The sequence below is a fragment of the Hypanus sabinus genome, chromosome 11, assembly GCF_030144855.1.
Source record: "Hypanus sabinus isolate sHypSab1 chromosome 11, sHypSab1.hap1, whole genome shotgun sequence".
Classification (NCBI taxonomy): Eukaryota; Metazoa; Chordata; class Chondrichthyes; order Myliobatiformes; family Dasyatidae; genus Hypanus; species Hypanus sabinus.
The window spans coordinates 47,844,750-47,863,405 of NC_082716.1; the positions used below are offsets into that span (position 1 = coordinate 47,844,750).

The 18,656-nt window shown below is 37.6% G+C and overlaps 1 protein-coding gene across 1 annotated transcript in view; it reads left to right on the forward strand.

Annotated features, from left to right (window-relative positions):
- The first annotated feature begins 7,828 nt into the window (after positions 1-7,828).
- The window catches only part of stil (STIL centriolar assembly protein), a 47,917-nt gene continuing 37,089 nt past the window's right edge, over positions 7,829-18,656 (forward strand). Inside the window, exons 1-4 of the mRNA XM_059984279.1 lie at positions 7,829-8,196; positions 8,955-9,070; positions 11,622-11,809; positions 12,900-13,147. Of these exons, the coding sequence (XP_059840262.1) occupies positions 8,108-8,196; positions 8,955-9,070; positions 11,622-11,809; positions 12,900-13,147 (641 nt within the window). The 5' untranslated portion in view covers positions 7,829-8,107. The remainder of the gene's footprint in view (positions 8,197-8,954; positions 9,071-11,621; positions 11,810-12,899; positions 13,148-18,656) is intronic.

Consider the following 18,656-nt stretch of genomic DNA (forward strand, 5'->3'; position numbering starts at 1 on the left):
TCATTTCTAGAATCATCCCTGTGTACCTCCTTTGAATCCTCTCCTTTGCCAGCACATCTTTTCTTTTATGAGGAGCCCAAAACAGTTCACAATGCTCAAGGTGAGGCCTCACCAGTGCCTTATAAAGCCTCAGCATCACATCCCTGCTCTTGTGTTCTAGACCGATTGAAATGAAGGCAAACATTGCATTTGCCTTCCTCACCACCGACTCTACTTGCAAGTTAACCTTTGGGGTGTTCTGTACAAGGACTCCCAAGACCCTTTACTTCAAGTTTTGGATTTTCTCCACATATAGAAAATCATTTGCATGTTTATTTCTTCTATCAAAGTGCATGACCATGCATTCTATAACATTGTGTTTCATTTACCACTCTCTTGCCTATTCTCCTAATCCTTTTGCAGCCTACCTATTTCCTCAACACTACCTGCCCCCTCCACAGTCTTTATATCATCTGTAAACTTTGCAACAAAGCCATCTATTATCGAAATCATTTATATATATCATAAAAACAAGCATTGCCAATACTGAGCCCTGCCGAACAGCACTAGTCACTGGCAGCCAACCAGAAAAGGATCTATTTATTCACACCTGCTGCCTTCCACCAATCAGCCAATGCTCTAACCATGCCAGTAACTTTCCTGTAATACCATAGGCCAGGGGTCAGCAACCTTTACCACTAAAAGAGCCACTTGGACCCGTTTCCCACAGAAAAGAAAACACTGGGAGCCGCAAAACCCGTTTGACATTTAAACTAAAATAACACTGCATACAACGTTTTGTTTTGCCTTTATGCTATGTATAAACAAACTATAATGTGTTGCATTTATGAAATTGATGAACTCCTGCAGAGAAAACGAAATTACATTTCTGCATGCAACAAAAACATTTTGAACTCCGAAAAAAAGACATTGGGTTGAAGGTTACTTTTAAGTAAAATACTCAACGTCTATTTGAGTCCTTCTTGTATTTATGAAAAACGCCAAACTTAAATTTGCCACCAGCAGCAAACCAAAAATAACGTCAGCCAGCTGTCAACCTGAAAAATAAAAGGACTATTTCACTGAACAATGAAAACATATGAATATACGTAAAATAATAGGCAATTAAAATATTTATCATACTTGTTCAGGTTGACTCACACCTGACAATGCAGTCGTATTCAGTAGGGATGGATCGATGCTTAGGGGAGTGACCGGGAAGGATAATGTGTTTTTTTTCCTCTCTGAACTCACAGAAGCGTTTCCCAAACGATGTTTGCATTGCGATGATTGCAGAATGTAAATACTCCGAATTTATCATGTTGTGACCTTGTTTGAACTCTCTCAAATTGGGGAAGTGAGACAATGTGCCTTTCTGTAAATCTCTGGCAAGCAACGTCAACTTGCGCTCGAATGCCAAAACATCCTCCAACATGTGCAGGGCTGTACATCCTTACCCCGTTGAAGAGCTGTGTTCAGCGTGTTCAGGTGCGCTGTCATGTCTACCATGAAGTGTAGCTTTTCCAGCCACTTTGGCTGTTCCAGCTCAGGAAAGTTGAGCCCTTTGCTGCCCAGGAAAGTTTTCACTTCTTCCAGACACGCGACAAAGCGTTTCAGCACCTCCCCTCTGGACAGCCAGCGATTAAAAACACGTTGATCGAACTGGTAAATTGTTAGCTAATCAATTAAAAGCTATTTCGACTAAGCGATAAATTATTGAAATTCGTAAACAAGACGGTAATTTAACTACTGATTACAAAGAAATCAATAACACTTTTCAAGATTTTTATAAATCTTTATATCAATCAGAATTTGACGGTGACCGGTTTACGTTGGATAATTTTTTTAATAACTTGAATATTCCTAAACTGATAGATGAAGATTGTAGCTTGCTTGATGCTCCTATTTCTATGGATGAAATAAGAGAGGCTATCTCATCAATGAATTCAGGGAAAGCTCCTGGTCCTGATGGTTTTATTGTAGAATTTTTTAAAACTTTTTCTTTATTGCTTTCTCCTTGGTTATGTGAAATCTTTAATGATGCGTTTGTTAAGAAGAGACTACCTCAATCGTTTTATGAAGCTACTATCTCTCTAATTCTTAAAAAAGATAAAGATCCTACTTTATGTGCATCTTATCGCCCTATATCATTATTAAATGTAGACTCTAAGATTCTTACAAAAATTTTAGCCATTAGATTAGAAAAGGTATTACCACAGATTATTTCAGAAGATCAAACTGGTTTTATTAGGAATCGGTATTCCTTTTTTAATATTAGAAAATTGATTAACATAATTTATACTTCATCACCTACAACCCCAGAATGTGTTATCTCGTTAGATGCTGAAAAAGCCTTTGATAGAGTTGAATGGACATATTTATTTAATGCATTGAGAAACTTTAATTTTAGTCCTAATTTTATATCATGGATTAAATTAATATATTATAAACCTGTTGCTTCTGTTCTTACAAATAATTATAGATCCTCTTTTTTTCAATTATCTCGTGGTACGAGACAAGGTTGTCCTTTAAGTCCTTTATTATTTAATATTGCATTAGAACCTTTAGCTATTGCTATTCGTGAGTCTCCTAATATTTTTGGTATTATCCGTAATGAGAAGTTATACAAATTATCGCTTTATGCTGATGATTTGTTGTTATATATTTCTAATCCTAGTAGGTCTATTCCTGCTATTTTATCCTTGTTGGCTCAATTTGGTAGCTTTTCTGGTTATAAGCTAAACTTAGATAAGAGTGAGTTATTCCCTTTAAACGCGCAAACCTTATTGAGTGATAGGATGCCATTTAAAGTTGTTACTGATAACTTTATTTATTTAGGTATAAAAATCACTAAGAAATATAAAGATTTATTTGGACTGAATTTTTTACCTATGCTTTATCAAATTCAACAACTTACTACAAGATGGTCTCCCTTATTTTTATCATTAGTTGGTCGGATTAATGCCATTAAAATGATGATTTTACCGAAATTTTTATATTTATTCCAAGCTTTACCAATTTTTATTCCTAAATCTTTTTTTGATAATATTGATTCAAAAATTTCCTCATTTGTGTGGCAAAATAAAAATCCTAGGTTAAGCAAAAGGCAATTACAAAAGTCTAAAAAAGATGGTGGTCTAGCTTTACCTAACTTTAGATTTTATTATTGGGCGAATAATATTCGTAACCTAATGTACTGGAAACTAGATTTGGATTCACCTGTGTGCCCACAGTGGGTAAATTTGGAATGTAGTGAGGTTAAGGGATATTCTATATTTTCCGTTCTTGGTTCTTTTCTTCCTATTGATTTAGCCAAATTCAATAAACAGATATCTAACCCTGTTGTTAAACATACACTACGAATTTGGTTTCAATTTCGCAAATTCTTTAATCTGAAAAACTTTGCTCTGGACAGCCCTATTTTATGTAATTTTTTTTTTCAAACCTTCATTGACAGATCAAGCTTTTAGTATATGGAAAAGGAAAGGTATAAAATGTTTTCGTGATCTTTTTTTTGAAGGTACTTTGATGTCTTTTGATCAACTATCCAACAAATTTGAATTACCTAAATCTAATTTTTTTAGATACTTACAAATTAGAAATTTCTTACATAAAATTCTTCCATCTTTTCCTAATTCAACTCCATCGGATTTTTCAGATTTGATTTTTACTTTTAATCCTTGTCAGAAGGGATTAGTAGCTTTTATTTATAACATTATTATGAAGATACAGCCAGAAATATCGGATAGAATTAGACAAGAATGGGAAAAAGAACTTCGATGTAATATATCAACAGATAAATGGGAAAAAATTTTACAAATGGTTAATTCCTCTTCTATTTGTGCTAAACATGCTTTAATACAATTTAAAATTGTACATAGAGCTTATATATCTAAAGATAAGCTTGCCCGATTTTACTCGCATATTAATCCTCAATGTGACAGATGTCACTTAGAAGTGGCTTCATTGACTCACATGTTTTGGACATGTCCCACTTTACATAACTATTGGAAGGACATTTTTGATGTCATTTCCTCAGTATGGAATATCGATTTACAACCCCATTTTATTACTGCAATTTTCGGTATACCAAATGAAGATGGCAATCAGCTTTCCCCTTCAATCAGACGAATGATTGCCTTTGTAACATTAATTGCCAGAAGGTCTATATTACAAAACTGGAAAGAAGTAAATCCTCCTACTACATTTCAGTGGTTCTCCCAAACTATTTCTTATTTGAGTTTGGAAAAAATCAGAAGCACTATCTTTGATTCTTCAATTAAATTTGAAGAAACCTGGGGACCATTTATTCGACACTTTCATATGAATTAATTTGGCCTATTTCAGATCCTTTTCTCTACTTATCCTTGTTCAGGTATGGAGTTCCGGAGTTCTTTTCTTGACACCTTCATATATTTATAAAGTGCTATTATTGCCCATGTTAGTTTAGTTTAGTATTTTTTTTCAATATATATTTTTTCTCATATATAATTTCAATTTTTTTTTCTTTTTTCGATGATTATTTTTGTTTTTTTTTCATATATATTTATATAGACTTGATTGATTTATGTACCTTTTGTTGATTGATGTTTAATAGGATATTATTATCCTATTACTAATGTAATCTCAAGTTTATTGAATTTGTAATCTATTCATTATTATGTGTTGTTTTTTTTTTATATATGAAATTTAATAAAAAGATTGAAAAAGAAAGAAAAACACGTTGTAGTGGTGTGCTACACGCAGTCAGTAAACTGCAGTCAAAGATAGCTTTATTCGAACTAAACAGCCTTGCTTTTAAGCCTCCCTCAACCCGCCCCCCATGGGCGCAGATGCTGCAAAAGACACGTACTCACAAACCCCCGTAGGCTATCTCCCTTAGCCTGAACGCTGGCTAATTGTGAGCCGGTTCGGATGTGTCAGGAAATGGGTCGCCACAACGTCTTATGTAGATTGTACAAGATCACCATAATCTTCAAATTTAGATTTACATTTCAAAAACTAACAAACTAACATAAAATACATTTTAATTAAATACTGACCATGTAGCGGTGTGCTACACACAGCGCTAAAATTACGACACGGAGTCGGTAACTGCAGTCGAAGGAAAAAACTTTATTCGAAATCTTCAGCCTCACTTTTAAGCCTCCCTCAACCTGCCCCCCATGGCGCAGAGGCTCCAAAGCTCTGTGCTCGCAAACCCCCGTAGGCTATCTAATTGTGAGTCCGTTCGGATGTGCCAGGAAAAGGGTCGCCACAACCAATTATTTCCCAAAGCAACAGGGAGCCGCAGCACAGACGTAAAAGAGCCACATGTGGCTCCGGAGCCGCGGGTTGCCGACCCCCGCCATAGGCTCTTAACTTGGTGAAAAACCTCGTGTGTAGCACCTTGTTGAATGCCTTCCGAAAGTCCAAGTATACAACATCCACTAACTACATCCTTTATCTATCCTACTTGTAAACTTGTCAAAGAGTTCCAACAGGTTCATCAGGCAAGATTTTCCTTGAAAGAAACTATGCTGACTTTGTTCAATCTTGTCCTGTGTCACCAAGTACTCCATAGCCTCATCCTTAACAAATGACTCTTAACATTTTCCCAACCATTGAAGTCAGGCTAATTAGTCTATAATTTTCTTTTTACTGCCTTCCTCCTTTCTTAGAGCGGAGTGACATTTTGCAATTTTCCATTCATCTCAACCATGCCAAAGTCCAATGATTTTTGAAAGATCATTATTAATGCTTCCATAATTTCTGCCACTACCTCTTTCAGAACCCTAAGGTGCAATTCATCTGGTATGGGTGACTTGTGTACCCTTGGATCTTTCAGCTTTTTGAGCACCTTCTCCCTTGTAATAGTAATTGTACTCACTTCTCTTCCATCGCACCTGTTGACATTTAGCACACTGCTAGTGTCTTCCACAGTGAAGACTGATACAAAATACTCATTTAGTTTATCTGCTCTCTCCTCGTCCCCATTATTCTCTGGCCTCATTTTCTAGCGGTCCGATTTCTACTCTCATCTCATTATTTTTTTACATACTTGAAAAAGCTTTTACTGTCCCCTTTGATATTCTTTGCTAGCTTGCTTTCATACTTCACCTTTTCCCTCCTAAAGATTTTTAGATACTCTGTAGGTTTTTCAGTTTCCCAATCCTCTATCTTGCCTCTAATTTTTGCGTTGTTGTCTGCCCTCTCTTTTCCTTTTACATTAGGTTTGACTTTCCTTGTCACCATGGTTGTACAATTTTTGCCATTTGAGTATTTCTATCTTTTGAATACATCTATCCTGCACTTTCCTCATTTTCCCCAGAAACTCCAGTCATTGCTGTTCTACCATCATCCCTGCCAGCATCTCCTAATGTACTTTGGCCAACTGCTCTCATACCACTGTAATTTCCTTTACTCCACTAAGATACTGCTATGTCAGACATTACTTTCTCTCTATCTATCAAATTTAAAGAAACGCAATCATATTGTGATCAGTACCTCCTAATAGTTCTTTTACCTTAAGCTTCTTAATCATCTTCAGTTCATTACATAACACCCAATCGAGTATTAGGGGTGTTTTGTTCGCACTCAGCTGATGTTTACTTTCGTCTCTGATTTATGATTTAACAGCTGTCATAGCTTTACATGTGAACTCACATCAGTAATTAGACAGTCTTATTTGCAACATTAATGTTAATAAAAAATCATCCAATATTATATCTTAACAATTTTTTTGTTTTTGATATATTTGAATTCCCAATCAATAGCTTTTGTTTTCTTTGCTTCAGTGTTTTGTGTTTACTAAATTTAAAACTTTTGCCGTCATAATAATAATAATAAGTACTTTATTAATCCTGAGTGGGGAAATTCCCTTAGTACAGCAGCAACATTTAAAAACTTACTCAGCAGTGTGCAGATTTAACTAATAATAAAGTACCAGATAATAATAATATAGGCCTTTATCTGCTCAGACAGTATTGAAGCTGGGTAAGGCAGCTCCACAGTCCAGGAACGGCACATGTAGCCAGCTCCTAGTTAGGCACTATTGCTTCTGGATCTCGAACAGTGCACCAAGCTCACCTATTTTATTTCCCAAGGACCCCACACATCACATGATGATCATGAAGAATGGAAGGTCTATATTTCCTCCTCCCAGCCTCAACTTTCACTCTGGGTCTGCAGCCTCTGCGTCACCTCCCCAGGTTTCCATGGAATCTCAGAATGTACTCCAGCAGTAGTGTCGGTTTGCATCGCTCTTAATCAGCTGGTCTCTGGAATATGCACAACCTTTACTTCAAGCACAAGGTAGCCATCACAAATGGTTCTGGCACTCAATAATCCAGAATGACACACAAGAAAACATAAAATAACATGAAATAATATGAAAAGCGACAAGCAGAGGAGCTACTGCAACAAGCTGCCACTAGTGTGGCACCATCTTGTATAAGGAGTAAAAATGTTAACTTGTTAGTAACAAAGGGTATAGACTTTTATCAACTGACAAGGAATGAAACTAGTTTGTCCAGATATTTTTCATTCAGGTCAGCAGAAAACAATGTGAAAATCAGATGTGGAAACACTCAGCAGGTAAGGTATTATCTGTTGACTGCAGCATTTACTGGTTTTGGAACACGAGTACAGTTTAAAATCATGACTTTTTCTGAGTCACAAGTATGTATATAATTTTCAACAATGTATAATTTTGAATGGATATGGAGAAGAGTAGATGGAGTGGACCTTTGCAAGTAGTGAAACCTTCATTAATGAAACCAGCCAATATGTAAAGAAAAATTACTATGATATTTTATGTATTCATCTTTCATCTGTTACCTTAGTAGATGTTTCTTGGTTTTGCAAAGTTGTCACTTTATCAACTAATGAAAGCAAAAGTATTTGAGAACATTTAGTAATTCTTGAAGTTGTTGCTTCATTTCAGAACAAATCATTGAAAATAAGTTTGACGAACTTCTCGTCTCATCTAATGGAATTTTCATATAAAGCTGAAAGCCAGCGGACCCAGAAGTAAGTAATACAGATTGTTATTGAGCCACAACTGGTGTTCTGAAAATGTTTTCTTTTGTGATGTATATTTTCTTAAAGATACATTCACGTTCTTTGCAGGCCTTTGGAACATGGAATAATGCCTTTCACCTTTCCTAAGGCAAAGATAGCTTTGTGGGATCCAACACCTCTTGGTGATGCAGTTAGCCTTCAACTTGCATACTACAGGTAGGAATCACAGATTCTGTTTTCCCTGTATATGGCTTAATTTTCACAATTATTTTCTTACAAGTTGCAAGCTGATGTTGTGTGGCATTGTACTGTTTGAATTAATATTTTCATTGGTTTCAGGGTAAGGTTTATTATCACGGATATATGATGTGAAATTTGTTTTGTCCCAGCAGTACAGTGCAAAGATAAATGTATACAATACAGAAATGGTGCAAACTAAAGAATAACAAGGTAGTGGACAGGGAATGTTCAGAAATGATGGAGGGGGTGGGGAAGAAGCTGTTCTTGAAATGTTGAGTCAGGCTGCTTTCCCTCTTCCCTGATGATAGTAATCAGAGGAATTATAGCTCGGATTTTAAGGTCCTTAATGATGGAAGTTGTCTTTTTGAGGCACTGTCTCGTAAAGATGTCTTCAGTGGTGGGGAGAGTTTTGCCTACAGTGGAGCTGGCTGTCAATAACTTTTTTGATCCAAGGATTAAAGTAGTAAACTCTGAAAAATGCACATACAATGCAGTAGGAATTCAGCAATTTAGGCAGCATCTATGGAGGGGAATAAGCAGTTGTTGTGGCCTGAGACCCTTCATTGGCAAGTAAAGTAGTTTTAGTTTTTATAGTAATTTAAAGTCTGCAGTGGTTTACTTTAGAAAATTAGATACTGCTGCCATAATTTTTTTAAGAACTGATTTCTTTGTGAAGAGGTTAGGAGTTTTTACCATCGTAATTCTATGTTTAGTAACTACATCCCATTCCACAGAAACCCGAAGCTGCGTGTGTTGGAGAAGACCTTGCGTCTGGTCCATCGCCATGCCAAACAGAGTGAAAGCAAAGTTTTCTTCTGTTTCCTGCTTGGCTCTCTAGTAGTCGACGATGGTAAGTTCATTAAAACCAATTTCTGAAAGGAAAATTGTAGTTATTTTTATTGTAATTTTGGAGTCTGTATCTACTTCTAGGCAACGTGTATAGAAGTTTTATATTTTCTGTACCAGTTCCATAAATATTTAATTCAATTGATGGTCAGAAATATATTGATCAGACTGGAATATAAACAACACTTGATGCTCGCAGTTTAGTCTATCAGAATCCTTTTCACAGCCCACCCTGCAATTCACCATAGTATCTTCAGTAAACTTGGCTATCCCATTTGTTCTAATTTTGTTTTGTAACTTGTGTGTCACCTTATCAAAGATCTTCTGAAATTCCAAATATGTAAATTGCATCTGCAACCAATAGAATAATTTTCCCTTTACTATTCTATTGGTTACAACCTCAAAAATCAAGTTTCATTCATCTGTGAAACACTACTTACCTTTTGTAAATCTCTGCTCTCCATCTAATCACATTAATGATTAAATATTCAAAATATAAAATCTACCAATCATTTATCAGTACATAAGTTCCTATTGTAAAATTTGTCACATTGTAGTTAGTCAAATAATGCTGTTGTCAGGAAGAAGCTATTCTAATGTGGTTTTTATCTAAGGAGTTTGAACAATATGCTTTTCTTTTCAGTGACACTACAATCAGTTTTTTTTACAAAAAAATCTCATACTTCTAGATCTCCATTGTTTTGACACTTCTTTATTCAAAAAAAATTGTTTAATGGAAAAGCAGCTAAAACTGAAAGCAAACCAATATTTTTAAGTAGATCCTAGTGAAATGTTTCGATTAATTTGAAATGACACTGACCCAACCTAAATTGAATTGGTGTGGATCTTGATTTTTCAAGATGAAAGAATGTGGATTGCACTGCTCAGACTTCTTCTCTTCCTTGTGTGCTAGACTGTACCTCTGACACTCCAGCGACTGCTCCTTTCCATTTCTTCTACATCTCTCCCACAGTAACGTACCGATACATCCCAACAGTTATCATATTTTCCCATATCAAGGTGGCATTGTTTCCCTGTAATTTATCCCAGGATCACTCTGTGTGTCTGTGCCCAGTTGCCTTCTTCCTTGGGGAGCCCAGTTGATTTGTGTTGATCAATGAAGCTTGGAGCTCAGCACCATACAATCTTATTCCTTAATGCTTCTGGAGCCATCTCATATTGCTATAATAGTGCTTCATTTGCCTTCCCATTTCTTGGCATAATATTTATAGGTGTAACTTGCTAGGTAATAAGACAGTCCTCAGGTCAGCAAGAACTGTGTTTTCTCGTGCCATCAAGAAGGTAAATGGCATTATTCACAGAAAATGTTTCTGTGACACCAGAAACATGAGGCACGTGTGACAATACATTCAAATAATAACTGACTACAAGTCCATGCTGCACATCAAAGACAGTGACAATTTGATTTTTTAGTTCCCCTGCTTCCCCAGAGCAGGCACTCTGTCTGGCCACAGCTGATCTGAGAAAGACCTTAGCCAGAGTCACTTAAAGCTGTGGGGCCTGGTAACATACCTGATCTGATGCTGAGGCACCGTGCAGCCCTGTAAACAGTGTCTAACAGACATCGTCAGTATCTCTGGAATGGTCCGCTGTCCCCTGAGGCTTCAAAGTGGCCCACCATACTGGTACCCAAGAGAGTGACAGTAACCTGCTTCAACCACGTCCAATTTTTACAAGAGCACCATCAAGGGTATCCTGACCAGCTGTATCACCATTTGGTATGGGAATTACAAGGCATCTGACCACAAAACCCTGCAACATTTGGCAAGGACTGCTGGGAGGATCTTCAGGGACTCTCTCCAATAGAGATATTTATCGGGAGTTCTGTGTACGCAGTGCTTCTAGAATTGTCAGTGATCCCTCCCATCCATCCAACGATCTCTTTGAACCTCTATCATCAGGCAGGAGCTAGTGTAGCATTAGGACTAGAACTGTTAGAATGGGAAACAGCTTCCTCCCCCAGGCTACTGAACCCACTGATACCACGCAGGTTTAATCATGTATGAAACACCAGTAATGTGTTTACTTTTTCACTTGTATCATATATTCTCAATTTATTTTGGTGTGTTACTTTGTGAGTTATATGTACTATTTTGTACACCTTGGTCTGGAAAAATGCAGTTTCATTTGGCGAAATCAATGAGCACAGTCAAATGAAAATAAACTGAACTTATACTTGATCATCTCTTTGTAGTTCTATTACTTTTTCCTCATGCTGCATTGTTGCAAGTGGATATTCATCACAACAGCTCAGCTGGATGTAATTTTCATGCCATTGAATTGTTTTGCTTTGACATCTTATGCCTTTCAATGTCTTAAAATATCAGTCAAATTTGAATTTCTTTTTGTTCAATGTTTCATTTCATTTGCATTCTATTTCTTGTGTCTATGTTGTCACATTGTTGATCAGTGAAATTTAATTTCATTTGCAAAATGACATTTTCTGAACTAACCTTTTGTGAAACTTCTGTTTAAATAAGGCTTTGTGAAATTGTTTACTTGGTTAAGTGAGTGTAATTTGTCTCACAATGCAGATGAGGAAGGTGTTACAGTAACTATAGATCGCATTGATCCCGGACGAGAAGTTGCTGGACGCTCTGACAAGGTTCCCACAGCACTTCTTCCTGGTGATTTCCTAATTCCATGTACAGTTGATACTCAAGGACCTGTTTCTAGAGACATCAATGTCTATACGTCTGAGGATTTCCATGCTGCATTTAAGGTAATTACATATGAATGACAGAACAATGTTGAATTTTAAGAGTACTTATGTAGGCATTTTCTGAAGTGACTCAGAAGATTTTCTTTTTAAAATATTCCTCTTTTTCTACTTTTGTTAATCTGGCATTGGCTGCAGACTTTGGTTTCCTATATGAGAAAATGGTTTGGGTTATTCTTTTTTTTTGTTGAATCTACTGTGAATTTTTTCTGAGATGTAACCTGTCATTTTATATCTTGTCTTTGATCTTTCAGCAAATCAAACACACTTCCCTGTGGAGCAGTGGTTCATTCATATGACATTCAATTTTGTATATTACATTCAGTTTTTATGATGTGATCTCTTGTTTTCTATTTTCCTAGTTCTGATGAAAAGGAGTCAACCTGAAATGTTGTCTCTTTCTCTCTCCCCAGTTGATGCTTAATTGCTGAGTACTTCCAGTTTAATATTCCCTGGAACAAGAATTGTTTTAGGAGGTTTATAACTCCTTGCTATTTTCACAATGATTAAGCTCCAGCCACCGGGCAATGGAGTCCAACTGTGATAGAAATCTGCAGACCATGGTGTTCTCTTGTCTTAGCTGGTAGATTTTTGGAACATTTGAGAGTATTTTTTTCTTGATAATCTAATCAGTCTAGAAGAATTTGCTGATACAGTAGATGCTGGAACATTGCACAAAATAACTAGTCGTTTGCTTTAATCTAGAATTATTTGATTTGTACTATATTTATGCTTTTCATATTATGAAATATGTTACATGGCATTGCAGAAGTCAATCCATACTCTGAAAATTTGGAAGGAGCAAGTTTTCATATCATGTATTGATGGAATTCAAATGCAAAGCATTTCCAGGCTTTGATAATTATCTAAGAGTATATTAAATATTAATTACATCAAATAATTTCTTTCTACACCCCTTTGCAAACTTATTTTTTATATTTTATAATGTACTACTGGAGTCAATGTAGCTTACTCTGAATGCATGGTGCTTTGACATTGTTTTGTGGGTTTGAACTCATCTTTTTTTTGTGTTAGAATGATAATGTTGAAATCTATATGGACAGTAGTAATTGTGTCTATTCTAATTTACCAGGCGCTACACTACTACTGTAGTGGCAAGGAAACAATCGACTCTTCTAGACTTCTTACAATGAGAGGGCATATTACATGCGTGGACCAGTTGGATAACCTAACCCTGGAACTTCGCTGGGCAGCTGTTACAATAGCAATAGTCTTTGAAGCTACTCCAATCAATAAAATTCCCATAATCCCTACAGCTTTGGCAAGAAATTTAACCAGCCCACTTAACATTGCTCAGATTCAAGGAACGTACAAATTTGGGTGAGTTGGGCATGAAAACATTGAAAATGTATGCAATTGTGGGAAATTTTAAGATGTCATATTCAAATTTGTTGCATATTTGTTCACATATGATGATTCTGAAAGCCTGATTTTGTTTAAAGAAATTTGCTGCTGAAGGCATTATATGAATATAGGTAAGCATCTCGTAGTACTTTGCAATAGTATCATCAAACCAATTTACAAGATATTAGATCTGGTTTTGAGGGAGAAACAGGTTTTGTGATGTTAGGATGGAAATAGTTAAGGAAAAAAAGAGACCTGCTTTTTGTGGGGTCACATGTTTTACAGCTAACAATGTACTTTTAGAGTTGTAATCTCAAATACAGAAAATGGTAATTATATTCACAGCAATATGGTAATTACCCACAGATCAGTTTTATAGTGTTAGGGAGAAAGAGTCCTACGGCAGTTGAGAGAGAATTTTTAGGACAGTGGGGAAAGAATTGCTGTATTGTAGGCAGGCAAACTCCATGAAGAAGATTAGTCTCCTGTGCTGTAATAATTCAAAAATTCTTAAAGTATGGGCATTAGTCTGCTGTTGTTTGTAGAGCAGTGTTGAAGTATTTTGTATCCACTCAACCAAGTAAACAATTTCACAAAGCGTTTGAGAAAGTCCAAAAGACACCATTCAATCAGCACTGGAACATAAACTTGTTTTTATGAGCTCCCATTACTGGAGTGCTAATTCAGTACCCTGCACTAAAATATTGGCAAGTCAGAAAAGTTTATGGAAACTACACTTCTAAGGCATTAGTATCTGCAAGCAATGAAATATAACCAATGAAGAGTAAACAGAGAACATCAGTTATTAGTGGAGTTGGAAATGGTCTTTGCAACAATTGCTGCTAGAAAAAGCCCATCCAGACCAGAACTGAATGCATTAAAACCATTTTGCCAGGAATCAAGTTAATTAATTTAATATAAAAAAAAATTCCATTGCCTTATGTTTCGGAAAATAAATTTTCACTTCTATTAGTGAAGCAGTTAAATTTAGTATCTTTAGCTTTACAAGTGGAGTGGTGCCGCAGCAACAACCTGGCACTCAACGTCAGTAAGAGGAAAGAGCTGATCGTGAACTTCAGGAGGGGCAAGACGGAGGAACACATACCAATCCTCAGAGGGATCAGAAGTGGAGCGAGGGAGCAGTTTCAAGTTCCTGGTTGTCAAGGTCTCTGAGGATGTAACCTGGTCCCAACATATTGATGTAGTTATAAAGAAGGCAAGACAGTGGCTATACTTTATTAGGAGCTCGAAGAAATTTGGCATGTCAACAAGTAGACTCAAAATCTTCTATAGTTGTACTGTCGAGAGCATTCTGACAGGCTGCATCACTATCTGGTACGGAGGGGCTACTGCACAGGCCCAAAAGAAGCTGCAGAGGGTTGTGACTCTAATCAGCTCCATCTTGGGTACTAACCTACAAAGTACCCAGGACATCTTCAGGGAGTGGTGTCTCAGAAAGGCAGCGTCCATTATTAAGGACCTCCAGCATCTAGGGCAGGGGTCAGCAACCTTTACCACTGAAAGAGCCACTTGGACCCGTTTCCTACAGAAAAGAAAACACTGGGAGCCACAAAACCCGTTTGACATTTAAAATGAAATAACACTGCATACAATGTTTTTTTTGCCTTTATGCTATGTATAAACAAACTATAATGTGCTGCATTTATGAAATTGATGAACTCCTGCAGAGAAAACGAAATTACATTTCTGCATGCAACAAAAACATTTTGAAATCCGAAAAAAAAGACGCTGGGTTGAAGGTTACTTTTAAGTAAAATACTCAATGTCTATTTGTCCTTCTTGTATTTGTGAAAAACGCCAAACTTAAATTTTCCACCAGCAGCAAACCAAAAATAACGTCAGCCAGCTGTCAACCTGAAAAATAAAAGGACTATTTCACTGAACAATGAAAAAATATGAATATACGTAAAATAATAGGCAATTAAAATATTTATCATACTTGGTTAATGGGATTTCTGCTCCTGGACCTCAGCGCACAGCATCTGCACATCAGGGCTGTATGACGTCACCTTCATCTTTACACAGGATCGCAAGCTGTCATCTGTGAGGCGTGCACGATGTTTGTTTTTAATAAAGTTCATGTTGGAGAACACCTGCTCACATGCATATGTGGATCCAAAGATCGACAGGACTCCAAGCGCATACTTTTTAATGTTTACATAAATGTCGGGGATAGCATTCCATGTTTCGAACACAAGTTTGTCCGGTTTTGGGAGGTTTTCAATATCACTCCATTTGTGATTCTGAGCAAGTACGGCCTTCTGACGGGGAACATCTTCAAGGTCTGCTGTCAAGCGTCTAAACTTGGACACCCATATGTCTTTGTCGGCTATGTTGGCCAGTTCCATCTCAAGATCAGGTTGACTCACACCTGCCAATGCAGTCGTATTCAGTAGGGATGGATCGATGCTTAGGGGAGTGACCGGGAAGGATAATGTGTTTTTTTTTCCTCTCTGAACTCACAGAAGCGTTTCCCAAACGATGTTTGCATTGCGATGATTGCAGAATGTAAATACTCCGAATTTATCATGTCGTGACCTTGTTTGAACTCTCTCAAATTGGGGAAGTGAGACAAAGTGCCTTTCTGTAAATCTCTGACAAGCACTGTCAACTTGCGCTCGAATGCCAAAACATCCTCCAACATGTGTAGGGCTGTACGTCCTTTCCTCTGAAGAGCTGTGTTCAGTGTGTTCAGGTGCACTGTCATGTCTACCATGAAGTGTAGCTTTTCCAGCCACTCTGGCTGTTCCAGCTCAGGAAAGGTGAGCCCTTTGCTGCCCAGGAAAGTTTTCACTTCTTCCAGACACGCGACAAAGCGTTTCAGCATCTCCACTCTGGACAGCCACTGGACTTTGTTGTGCAGCAGGAGATCAGAATATGTGCTTTCCAGCTCGTCCAGTAACAAACGGAATTGACGGTGATTTAAACTTTTTGCCATTATTTTATTGACAATCTGAATGACAACATCCATTACTTCTGTGCATTCCGGAGGAAATGTTTGAGCGCACAGTGCCTCTTGGTGCAAGATGCAGTGAAAAGTCAGCAGCTTTCTGTCCAGCGACTTCTGCAGTAAAGCCACAAATCCCTTGTGCGCTCCTGTCATACTCGGTGCCCCATCAGTAGCTACTGACACCAGGTGGGTGGTCTTTATTCCTTTGGCTCTTAAACAATTCAAGACAGCCTCACAGATGTCCTCCCCCCCCCCCCCCCCCCCTCCGTGTTTGGTCTTTTAGAGGTATCAACTCAATCAGTTCTTCCTGTGGCCCGGCAGAGTTTACATACCGGCAGAACAGCGCTATTTGTTCAATATCACCTTTGTCTTTAGACTCGTCACAGGCAATCGAGTAGGCCACAGCTGAATTGATGTCTTTAATTTGCTGTCTTGTGATGTCTTCTGTCATTTTTATGGTTCTGTCTTTGACAGTCTTTGCAGAGAGGGGCATATCCCTGATTTTCTGCACAATTTCACTCTTGTTTTTAAAGTCCGTGAATAGATGTTCTGAAATCTTAATGAAAGATTCTTTTATATATTCACCATCTGTAAACTGCTTCCCGTGCCTGACTATTTCCTGAGCGGCAATATAACTAGCGTATGTAGTTGATTTTCCAGACTTCATCCATTTCTGGAAATGATTTTTGCTCAGATCAACCTTCCGCATCAGTTCCGAAACGGCTTTTTTTCTCTCATCTCCATCCAGATATTTTTGAGCAAAGGCTGCGTGTTTATTCTGGAAATGCCTTGCGACATTTGACTTTTTGTTGTTTGCTAGTTTCTCATTGCATTTTAAGCATACCGGTAAACCAGTCTCGTCAACAGTGAAAGCAAATGAATCTGTCCACGTATCATTGAATGTTCTGTTTTCTTCAGTCACTTTTCATTTTTTTAGAATTCTCCATAGTTAGCCTACCTTGGATCGAAAAATTAAAGAAATCACGCACTGACGGGTGTCAGGTATTGGCAGTGGTGACATATATTAATAGCGATAAAAACACGATGTAGTGGTGTGCTCACGCAGTCAGTAAACTGCAGTCGAATAACTTTATTCGAACTGAACAGTCTTGCTTTTAAGCCTCCCTCAACCTGCCCCCCCCCCCCCATGGGCGTGGATGCTCCAAAAGACAAGTACTCACAAACCCCCATAAGCTATCTCCCTTAGCCTGAACACTGGCTAATTGTGAGCCAGTTCCAATGTGCCAGGAAATGGGTCGCCACAACGTCTTATTTAGATTGTACAAAATCACCATAATCTTCAAATTTAGAATTACATTTCACAAACTAACATAAAATACATTTTAATTAAGTACTGACCATTTATTTTCCAAAGCCACAGGGAGCCGCAGCACAGAGGTGAAAGAGACGCATGTGGCTCCGGAGCCGCGGGTTGCCGATCCCCGATCTAGGGCATGCCCTTTTCTCACTGTTACTATCATGTAGGACAGGGGTCAGCAACCTTTACCACTGAAAGAGCCACTTGGACCCGTTTCCCACAGAAAAGAAAACACTGGGAGCCACAAAACCCGTTTGACATTTAAAATGAAATAACACTGCATACAACGTTTTTTTTTGCCTTTATGCTATGTATAAACAAACTATAATGTGTTGCATTTATGAAATTGATGAACTCCTGCAGAGAAAACGAAATTACATTTCTGCATGCAACAAAAACGTTTTGAACTCCGAAAAAAAGACGTTGGGTTGAAAGTTACTTTTAAGTAAAATACTCAATGTCTATTTGAGTCCTTCTTGTATTTATGAAAAACGCCGAACTTAAATTTTCCGCCAGCAGCAAACCAAAAATAACATCAGCCAGCTGTCAGCCTGAAAAATAAAAGGACTATTTCACTGAACAATGAAAAAATATGAATATACATAAAATAATAGGCAATTAAAATATTTATCATACTTGGTTAATGGGATTTCTGCTCCTGGACCTCAGCGCACAGCGTCTGCACATCAGGGCTGTATGACGTCACCTTCATCTTTACACAGGATCGCAAGCTGTCATCTGTGAGGCGTGTGCGATGTTTGTTTTTAATAAAGTTCATGTTGGAGAACACCTGCTCACTTACATATGTGGATCCAAAGATCGACAGGACTCAAAGCGCATACTTTTTAATGTTTACATAAATGTCGGGCATAGCATTCCATGTTTCGAACACAAGTTTGTCCGGTTTTGGAAGGTTTTCAATATCACTCCATTTGTGTTTCTGAGCAAGAACGGCCTTCTGACGGGCAACATCTTCAAGGTCTGCTGTCAAGCGTCTAAACTTGGACACCCATATGTCTTTGTCGGCTATGTCGGCCAGTTCCATCTCAAGATCAGGTTGACTCACACCTGCCAATGCAGTCGTATTCAGTAGGGAAGGATCGATGCTTAAGGGAGTGACCGGGAAGGATAATGTGTTTTTTTCCTCTCTGAACTCACAGAAGCGTTTCCCAAACGATGTTTGCATTGCGATGATT